This window comes from Aegilops tauschii, chromosome 2, assembly GCF_002575655.3.
Source record: "Aegilops tauschii subsp. strangulata cultivar AL8/78 chromosome 2, Aet v6.0, whole genome shotgun sequence".
Taxonomy (NCBI): Eukaryota; Viridiplantae; Streptophyta; class Magnoliopsida; order Poales; family Poaceae; genus Aegilops; species Aegilops tauschii.
Window position 1 is genome coordinate 397,302,057 of NC_053036.3, and position 10,740 is coordinate 397,312,796.

At 43.0% G+C, this 10,740-nt stretch overlaps 1 protein-coding gene across 6 annotated transcripts; it reads right to left on the reverse strand.

Annotated features, from left to right (window-relative positions):
• Nucleotides 1-1,217: 1,217 nt before the first annotated feature.
• LOC109772718 (regulator of nonsense transcripts UPF3) lies at nt 1,218-10,096 on the reverse strand. 6 transcript variants are annotated; one of them, XM_020331412.4, is made up of 13 exons: nt 9,499-10,096; nt 8,174-8,280; nt 7,417-7,512; nt 7,225-7,323; nt 7,030-7,109; nt 6,836-6,940; nt 4,744-4,846; nt 3,451-3,548; nt 2,893-3,373; nt 2,749-2,811; nt 2,520-2,638; nt 2,360-2,413; nt 1,218-1,853 (listed from the first exon to the last, which is right to left on the reverse strand). In XM_020331412.4, exons 1-12 carry the CDS (start codon nt 9,636-9,638, stop codon nt 2,375-2,377), a joined length of 1,530 nt encoding a protein of 509 aa, XP_020187001.1. In that variant the 5' UTR covers nt 9,639-10,096; the 3' UTR covers nt 1,218-1,853; nt 2,360-2,374. The 6 variants fall into 6 exon arrangements, with proteins under 6 accessions (XP_020187001.1, XP_020187002.1, XP_020187007.1 ...); XM_020331413.4 differs by having other exon boundaries at nt 4,744-4,843; nt 9,499-10,037; XM_020331418.4 differs by having other exon boundaries at nt 2,893-3,346; nt 4,744-4,843; nt 9,499-10,025.
• Nucleotides 10,097-10,740: the final 644 nt, after the last annotated feature.

A 10,740-nucleotide genomic window follows, 5' to 3' on the forward strand; every position in this document is an offset into this window, starting at 1 on the left:
GAGATGGCCATGTGGACTAGCCTTGAGCAGGCACTCCAAGAGTCCGCATCCGGCGTCCAGGCTCCTCCCCCACCGTCACCGCCACCACTGCAGCCATCTCCATCGCTACCGCCCCCTCCCGCGCCGACGCTCGCCCCCGAGATCTACCAGTGGACGAGTAAGCTATCGATCTACGCCTCTGCGCCGCACGTTTGGCTAGGCGCTGTGGAGGAGGAGCGACATCACATCATCGAATGGGAAGGACGCGGTCTGGCGGCAGAGCGAGCAAAGGCGAAGCGCCTGATGCAGTGGGAGCGCGAGGAGGAGGCCAAAGCGGCGCGAGCAGAAGAAGACGGCGGCGCAGTGTAGCAGCAGCAGGTGCCGAAGGCAGCGGCGCTAGCAGCCTACCAGCAGGCCTTCCCATGAACGGTGCCGGTAACATTTGTCGACCTGTCCAAGGAGGGCGAGGAAACGTTTTAATATTTTATGTTTTAATTATTGTAAGTGGACTTTGACCAGCGTTTTAATATGCATGTTTTTATTTTAAATGTTTTATGCCTATTTAGTTAGTTTAACCTGCCGCACGGACCAAATGTGTCGGCTGCATTGGAGCCGGATCTTCACCTCCTTGGCCAGATCCCATGCAACCCACATGGTTCTTATAGAATCAAGTACTGGCTGTAAGATTTCTCCATGTACACTCGAGATCGAGCCATCCAGCAGATCGCTTCCTCTACCTCCACAACCGCATCGTCTAGGTCCTCCGCGACTCCCAACTTCTTCAGCATCTCCTCGACCTCGCTAGTGTTCATCCACGAGCTTGAATATCCTCTTTCCATTCCTTCGTCCCTTTCCGTATGAATTCGTCCCTTTCCGTATGAATCGTTCTGTAGCTGTAGCCTAGAGGACACGAAACCCTAACGAGAGGGGCCCTTTCTCCACTGATGTATGATCTAAGAGTGCCTTCACTGCTTAGTGCGCGTACGGCCCACACAGACAGATAGGCAAGGTGCTGTCCTGTACAGAATTGGACGCTGACTCTGTAGAGTGCTTACAACAATTACTAAGGACAATAGCTTGCATGTTTGACAGATCATCAACAGCGCAAGTCAACATACCTCCATATAAAAAACAGCAACCACCTTTGATGCTGTAAAACATAACCAGGCATATCATTGATAACATGACACCCAAAACATATATGGTGAGACGCAATAGAAAAACACACACCAGCAACATCAACAAGCCAAAATAGCCTCACATTCCATTCACCCTGGAGCATAAAACATGATTGTGCTATGTCACTGTGCACTCCACATTAACTTCGGTCATACTGACTGCAACTGCAGCCGCCGGGATACAGGGTTTCTCATAATCAACTAACTAAAAATTCGCCTTTATTTAGCAAACTGGGAAGTCTGATAACTCTTATCTCTTTGTAGATACATGGCACCTCTAACCTGTAAACAGCAATCAGAGCCAGACCTCTTCTTTCTCTAGAGATATGTACATCCATCACTGTGTATAGCCTCCAGGGGTCTTGGAAATATGTGACCGCTGTCTCGAGGTATTGATGCCAGCCTAATTTCCATCCGTCGCTCCAGATATAGCACCGTTGGGTCCAAAATCAAGTCTCACCCAAAGTGATGGAGAGCTACCTACTGGTGGGTTATGTTACTTCACTATTGCTGTGATTCTGTGAATCAAATCAAAGAGCTGCCTTTTCAGCTATAGCTGAGACTTTCGTTGACAAATCTGGGATTGCACTTCATAGAACCATCTCACCAACAGTCATTTCATTCACAAACTTCAGAATGAGCCGCAAAATACAGAGACTTCTCCACAACTTGCAACATCTGTTTTGATGGAAGTATCTGCAAGACAAGTTGATAGATTAGTAAACATTTGATAGGCAAATGCAAAGGTGCGCGCAAGAGTGCTTCCTGGTAGAAAAAAATATACTAGCAATATTTGTGCAAAAATATGTCCATTTGTTTGTATAACAAAAATGTACGCATATAGTTGCTAAGACATTCGTCCCTCCTTAAAACCATCATAATTTTGCAAAAATGTTTGCTAATGCATAATGCACATCTATACAAAAATCGCATTGCTTTCAGAAGAAAGTGTTTGTCACTTCCCAATACCACATGCACCTGACAGCACAAAATACATTTTCCTATTTGGTGACAGGTTCCTATGATTTTCCGAGACATTTTTTCTGTTAGATGTGTTTTTCAGATAGGAATCAGAAAAGGCTGGAAACAAGACAAAAGACGCATGGTGCTGGAAACATGAGGATCAGTGTACACATTTAATTATAGAGGAAAAGTCTGAAAACAGGTTGAATAAATAAATAAAATATGGTAAAATAGCGTACCATTGGTGGACAAACTCACGATCCTGAACTTGACTTTTGAACCCATACTTGTCTCTGCACACATCATTTATGGTATTAGACTTTTAGAGTAATAATACCTAACAAAAATCACCCTCATGCAGTCAGCCAAGGCAAGTAAAAAATTATAAACTAATCACACCTCATGAGCCACATAGCTAGCAGGGCCCCTCTTTGAAGGCTTTCCATCAGATGTAATAGGAGGGATTTCCATCTCCTTCGACCCACGTGGCGGACCACGGCGGTTGGCATGCCTGTTTCCTGAATAACATATCACACCATGAACCACAGTACAGAAACTGATATGGAAAAAACTTTGGATTGCTTGTCTGCTAATCGCTAACTATAATTATAGCCAGATAAAAACAAACCATTCTCCACAAGGCCACCACGGCCACCAGGACTCCTTGTGTCTATTTTTCTCTCTCCATGGCCTGCATCATCAAGTATGTTAATACAGTAATAACTCGAGCATCAGGAATAATTAACCATAAAAGTTGTTAAATGACTTGTACCATCTACTTGCTGAGAGAAATTGTCCATAGAGTGTGACTGCATTAGCGGGAACTCAGATGATGAGGCTTGCGTACTGCCTCCTGATGCAGACTTGTCATAGCGACGAGGGGCCCAAACACCTCGGTCAGGCCTATCTCTATTTCTGGCATGTCTTTCAACCTTCTCACCAATGGGTCCAGAACCATGCAGATGATTATGCTTGTCATCATAGTGGTTTTTCTCAGCATTTTCAACAGTCTGATCTTTTACAGTGGAACGCGAGTTCGGAGCCCGTGGTGGCCTCTTATCCTTCTCGGCACTAATTATGTGACCTTCTTGCTCATGTTGAGATGATGCTATTGCATGGCGTCCTTCCTTGTTTGAAAGTATAGTCTTGATAATTCTGCCACTGGCCTCATTTCGCTGGTCTTGTCTATTAGTTGATGGGGGTGTATTTCTCGAAGGCGGCACAGACTGCTGCGGGGTTGAGCTATCAGATATCTGTGGCAAAGCAGATAATATGACAGTCCATACCAATTAAATGATAAAAAAAAACCTCGGGGAATGTGTCTGCTTACATTGGAATCAACCCTCGCTCTTCCTTTCAGAAGGACAATTTTGTCCTTTTTACCGTCGATAACCTGAGCAGATCCAGATGGCCCACCGCTTGTAGCATCTACAAGATGGGACAAAACAAAACAACAGTATTAACATCATAGAGGAAATAGGCATTTGTATTCCACTATAAGGATGGAGAGTAGTGGATCACATAGGGTAAAGAAAGAACTAAAGATTAAGTGGTACAAAACAATAATTCAACAGTTACCCTTGTAAAGGGAATACAGCTCCATGATTAAAATAAATAAATGAAAAAACAACACACAATTCTCGAATACGACAAATAACGTAAATGTGGTAAGTGGATGACATCATGCAAGGAGGACCGGCATCGTTCCCATGAATGGATTGCGTGTCGGAATTGAAAACATCCACTTGGGCTACTGCCACATGTCAGTTATTAAACCAAACAAGTGAGGAACACAATCTATGTTTCTTTGCACTGACGGTGCTTCAGATTGGCTTTTCAAAAGCACACTTATTTTTGCCAATGCAGAAAACATTAGCTAGGAAGCTAACACATTTTAGTCAAAATAGTAAAGGTTCCAATATTAGCTAGATTCCGTGCCACGCAGTACACGCAAACCAACTTAGGCCTCCTTTGGTTCATAGGATAGGAATTTTATAGGAATAGGAAAATCATAGGAAGTGAGATGACATGCATCTCAATTCCTATAGAGAAGAGATGTTATTTGGTGCATAAGATAGGAATTTTTCCATTGAGTCTAGGCTAATGTTTTTCTTCCTTCAAAATGTGAATGATTGATTCCTATCCTACATAGGAATAGGAATCCATTCCTATAAACCAAAGGGCTTCAAAGGAATTTTTCCTTTGCAACTCCTATCCTATAGAGTTCCTACAAAATTCCTACAAACCAAAGGAGGCCTTTTTTTTGCCATTGCGGAAAACATTAGCTAGCAAGCTAACACATTGAAGTCAAAATAGTAAAGGTTCCGATATTAGCTAGATTCCGTGCCACGCAGTACACGCAAACCAACTCAGCCATGAGTTTGTTCTTACAAACATGAATTATGTCCCATTCCCATGTAACGGATTAAGCTCAAGTTGACAATGGGGCTCAAAGACCCTAGTCTGTCTATTAGTTGATACAACATTCCAACAACACATAGTCAAGGGTCATATCAGAAAGACCACACTTAGTAATAATCTACGACACCCAAAGTACTGTTGAGTATTGACAACAGTTATAACAAGCTAAAAACAATAAACAATTTCTTCAATATAGTACCACCTGAAGTTCCAGCAATGATTTTCTCTCTGTGTGTATGATCATCTCTCTTTGGCGCTAAGATGTAAGTCGGCTTCTCCTTAGCATTGTCTCGCACAACATACTGCTGGATATCACAGAACAGCAGCATGTTAGTAACTTCAGTTCATAATTCATTGCGAATAATAAACAGAAAGTACCAATTGTTGTTTACTTAGTTTTGACAGGTAATCATTCTCAGAGAGAAAAGACATGGAACACCATGCCAAAGCCTCAAGGAAAGAAGTACTCCCTCCATCCCGAATTACGTGTCCTAGATTTGTCTAGTTACGGATCTATCTAGACACGTTTTAGTGTTCGATACATCCGTATCTAGAAAATCTAAGACAAGCCTTTTGGGACAGAGGTAATACTACTTTTTACAGAACACCACAAAATAAATAGTCCACCACTCAAAATAACCAATATGAAGCGCCGAGCATTACTAGTGTCTATGTGCTTCAACCAAATACAACTGAATACACACTTGCATATGTTCAAAAAAAATTATGAGAACTCCACAACCATAACCCAAAAAGAACAATTCTGAAGTGGTTGGAATATATAAAACATATATGAGCATATGATCCATAAATACCGGGGCAAAACATGCATAGAGGAAACGACAGGCTGACAGTAATCATGAGGATTAACATGCTAACATAAAAAAACATAGGAAATATACAGAGCATCTGATCCATAGTGATAAATTTATGATACAAACAAAAAAGAAAAGAAAAGAAACATCTTATGTCACTATTTCAAATCAAAATACAAATAGAACAGCAGAACCTTTGAGAATATTTTGTAGGGATATAAAATGAAAACATATAGTAAAGAACTAATCTATACCTACTCCCTCCGGTCCTTTTTACTCCGCGTATTAGATTTGTGTCCATGGTTTTGAGTCGCCGACTAATCACCAAGTTGTTGGAGCAAGGTTGGCTTGCGCAGGCGACTTGGCTTGAGGAGCGAGTCGCGCGGCTGGTAGGCTAGTCGACGATTAGTCGACGACTAGTCGGGCGACTAGGACCTCAAAGCAGGGCGGCTTGCTTCAGCAAGGCCAAGGGAGGGAAGACTGGGAAGGTGAGGAGGCCAGAGTTCGAGGCGGGGGAGGAGGAGACGAAGCTGGAGAGTGCGCCGCCTGTACGAGGAGAAGCACGGAAGAGACAAAGGAGAAAGGCACATGGGAGAGCAGATGCACGGTCCAGATTAGAGCATATGGACGGTTTGGATTTTATTTGGAAGCTAGGGTTACTTAATGGGCCTATTGGGCCAGCTCTCTAGCACGAAACAGAGGAGGAGCAAGACGCGTGCTCCCATCCCACATCAGAATCACCGCCTCCATTGCTCCTACGAGCTGCTGCTGCCTTCTCCGAGCTGAAGTATCCTCCAAGCAGCTGCCTTCCCCCTCCTCCGCCTGCAACAGCACCTCTTCCCCCTCCTCCTCCTCCTCTTTCCCCTCCTCCTCCTCCTCCTCCTCCTCCTCTTAACACCTGGGGCGACTTGGGGCGATTAATCACGACGAGTCGCAGACTAATCGCAGCGAGACACTAGTCGGAGGCATGGCGACTCGACTTGGCTAGGCGACTCAAAAACCTTGTTTGTGTCAAGTCAGACATTGCAAAGTTTGACCAAATTTATATTAAAAAATATCAACATCTACAATACCAAATATACATACTATGAAACTACATTTCATAACAAATCTAACAATATTGATTTGGCATTGTGAATGTTGATACTTTTTCCTATAAGTTTGGTCAAAGTAGAGATATTTTGACTTCGGACAGAAGTTATATGCAGACTAAAAAGGACCGGAAGGGGTACTTGTCTAGGCATACAGGTACACTACTCAACACCTACTTCTGTAAAAACATGACATGGTAATGTGCTGACATTTGAGCCCCACCTGCTACCACATGTTATAATCCAAAAATGGCCAATAAAAAAAGGTTCATGTCACCATATACATGCTTGGAACAGACTTGTCATTACATGTTACTATTTAAAGTACAAAATATACATGGGAGAATAAGATCAATTTCATGTGACAATTCTCGACCAAGCATATTACCGTTGAAGTGGAGGCCCTGCGCCTTTCAGAAGACCTTTTAGATGGACTAGAACTACTAGTTACCACGCCTGCAACTTTTCTGCTTAGTCTACTACTTACAGACCTCTGCAGTGTGTGAAATGCTAGTTAGTACACACCTGACAGTTGATAAACGATAATAAAACTTGAGAGTATAATCAATTCAACCAATATACCTGAGCCATACTCTTAGCCGCCCTTTGCTGACGAACATAAACCATTAAAGGTGTCACAACAGGGGGCTCCTTTCCAGCAGCTGCAATAGTAACCAAGTAAAGACATGATCTTCTTTTATGCTTAGCATCTTTGAATAGATACATTAATTAGGCAATAATGCTTTACTACAAATAGAAAGTTACGAGATGTTTTACCTGCTCTTTCGGCTTCTTTCCTTTCAAGCTGAATTTCAGCACTTGGCAAATGCTCAGTAGGCTTTGATATAAGCTCAAGAAATTCCAAGTATTCTGGATCTGAATATTCGACAACAGAAATAACTAAGTTTGAAAAAACGAGAAATATGGAAGTACGGTACATATTGGACAACAAAAATGCTTGTTTAAGACCTTTTGTTATAGTTCCTTGACGAGCATCTTTCTTGATATTTGACTTCGGAACCTGTTGTGATGGTGCATATTCCACAAGAGCTTTAAATTGAGCACCTGGCAGGGAACCATGTACAACATGCATGACATACAAATTAAAACATGCATAGATGCATAACCAAACATATACTCGAGTTTTAGGGGGGAAAAGAACTTCGCAAATTGATTAAAAAATTACAAGCTAACAATTTCAGTTACATCCTAACAGGATATATTGATTAAATAACCCCATATGTCAACAATACAACATAGGTGGTGATTGTGTTCATTCACCATGTCTGACACCTGACCAAACTATTGTGCAGGCTATAAAAGAGGAAACTGATGGCTAGTTTAACTTTCTGGATAACCTCAGGCGTTGATCATCTAAGAAGGATGAACGCAAATATGGCAGTACTTATTTGCTAGCTAGCCGTAATCAAGATGACCCATCTTCCGTTCAATGGTTATGTGACTGCTAAGCATTAACATTTTATGTCAATTTGAAATCTTGTAGAAAATAATTTGGCTATTGCAAAAATCACATCATGTGTAGTGCTATACTGATGCAACAAATAGTAGAAACTGAAGAATGCAAAGGGTGCCTCACTAATGAACTTATATCTCTAGCGTGGACAGCGATAAGTGGACGTAATCTGAATATGAGTTCCGTATACAGTTGATTGCACATGAGAAAAGAAACAAAAAGAGCATATTGGTTAAGAAATGAAGGACTTACCCTTTTCATTCACAAATACATGCCCATTGAAGAACTCAGCAAACTCAACAACATCTTCTGGGCTCTTGAAGTTAAGGTAGAGACGAGAATATCTATGATTCTTTTGGCTGGAAATAAAAATTCAGTTAACCAACTGGAAAAAATATGGTGGCAAATAATTAAGTCGCTATTGTATCAACAACTTCTGGGCTCTTGAAGTTAAGGTAAAATCGGCTGGATAGATAAATTTTGTTAACCAATTGGACAAAAGAGGGTGGGAAACAAGAAATATACTATTGTTTACTTCCCACTGCTAGGTTCCAATAAGGAAGCCTTATACTTTGAGTAAAAGCAACTCAAAGACATCAAAATTTAAGGAAGAAACTACTACGCAAATCACCATAGCACAGGACTGGTAAATAAAAAGGCTGAATGCTACAAGGTAGTTTCGACTTCCAAGTGTTTCTGTTTCTTTTAAGAAATTGCTCCATAACAAGCACACTATAAGTGAATTCTGGCTCTTGTATCCAAAATAAGAGAAAGCAAAAAATGAACATTTTACAGTTTTAGTTGCCATAAAAAACCAGTGAGGCCAGCGACAAACTAAGGAAATGGAATTAACGGGTAGAAAGCATAGATAGTTGCATAACAAATAAGGCAACCTCTATTCTTCACTAATACTTAAGGTACAATCATTGACAAATTTGTACTTAAAAACAAAATTACAAGCACAGATCATAACTACGATTTAACACCCAACAGTTCATTCTGGTTGAACGTAAGATGGCAGGAACTGGAAACTGCAAGTGGCACCGCATTGTAAACTACAAGTCCACGGCTAGGGATAATGTGCTGCAAGATAGCAGCAACAATTTTAAGCATAACGTCTCAATTACGCAAATGAACATGCTGATTGCTAATAACGAAACAAACTACGTCACTTATACAAGCACACGAAATCTATGGGGGAAAACCAGAAACTGCTAGTCGCATAATTCCTATATTAAACAGACAAGGCCCCAATCCAGAACTAGAGCACTGAACCTCACAGATACGCCAACTACAAGTCTACAACTAGGAACAACATGATGCACTAGATTGCGTCAACAGTTTTATTTAAGCTAAGCATATCAATTACACAGATGAAACATGCATGCTAATAACAAAAAATAAACTAAATCACTTAAACAGCACACGAAATCTAAACGGAAACTGCCAGTCGCCTAGCACATGATTCTTAGGTTAAACAGCCACGACCTCAATCCAGACCTAAAGAGCACCGAACCTCGCATGAAGGCCAACGCACGCCCAGGGGACTCGGGGAGCGAGGGAGAGAAAATGCTGACCTGGCATTACCGGGGCGGAAGCAGGCCCAGTCATACCGCCCAGCGAAGCGCGCGTCAACCTGGTCCACGACGGCCTGCTGCGCAATCGCCGGCGGCAGCCGCCTGAGCACCACCTTCGTGCGGTGCGCCGGGTCCTTCATGTGCGCGCGCGCCGCCAGCTCCAACTCCTCGGGTCCGAAATCCGCCGACGAACCGGGACCCACCACCACACCGCACCGGCACAAACCCTAGGGGCCGGGTCACATCGAGGCGGGGCGGGGCGGGGCGGGAGGGCAGACGGGCGCGAGATCTGAGGAAGGGTTAGGGTTTGGAGCGGGGCTGGGGTTGGGGAAGGAGGAGGTCTCTCGCTTTCGTCTGCTGCTTCTCCCCCCTCTCGCGAAGTCGCGTGCGACTCTTTTCGGTCTCTGGTTGGGGTTGGGGTTTGGGGTTGGGAGATGAGAAATTGGAAACTGTCGGAGATTAGGGGAGGTGGAAGAGGAGGACGACGACGAGAACGAAACGAAAAGAAAAGGCGACACGGGAGAAGAAGAAAAAAAGAGGAAAGGCGCAAGAAAAGATACGAGAAAAATATCAATCCTCACTCCAGATAATGTAGAATAGGTTGATGCGTCAAAAGAGAAAAGACTGCTATAGCATTTTGCAACAAGCCCCCCCACCCCCCCCCCCCCCCGCACCCCCACACACACACACACACCCCCAGCTATATAGCGATGTGAATATGTGATGCATTTTTTGTTGGCAGTTTAGCTAAATAGCATAGCAGTCGAAGAAGGTTAACGAGTTAGAAAGTAAGCTTGCACTACTTTTCATCACATAACAAACTCAATCTATAAATCAGTGTTGACGATTAGGACATGAACTATGGTGGCATCACCGGTGCTGCCTCATGCCAACCAGCTAGACTTAAGAAAATGAGGCCACAATTTGAACTTGTTTCATCCAACGCCAAAATCTGAGGCTACCATCTTACCAGGGACCATACTCTCCCCTTGCCTGACTTTCTTCCAATCCTCCAGCTCCCTCTCTCTTTCCTTTTCCTCTCCTCTTTCCTTTTCCTCACATTTTCACTTTTCTGCTCGAAGAACCCATCTTCTGTTTAGGAACCACCTTGGCTCTGCGAGCTATACCTTTATGGCCATGGTGGCATCCGAGCCTAGTTGGCTCATGGGGTAGCACATTTGGGGTCACGTGTTAGCCATGCCCTTAGAAATCTTGACCCTGACCATTCACCTCAATACTTTC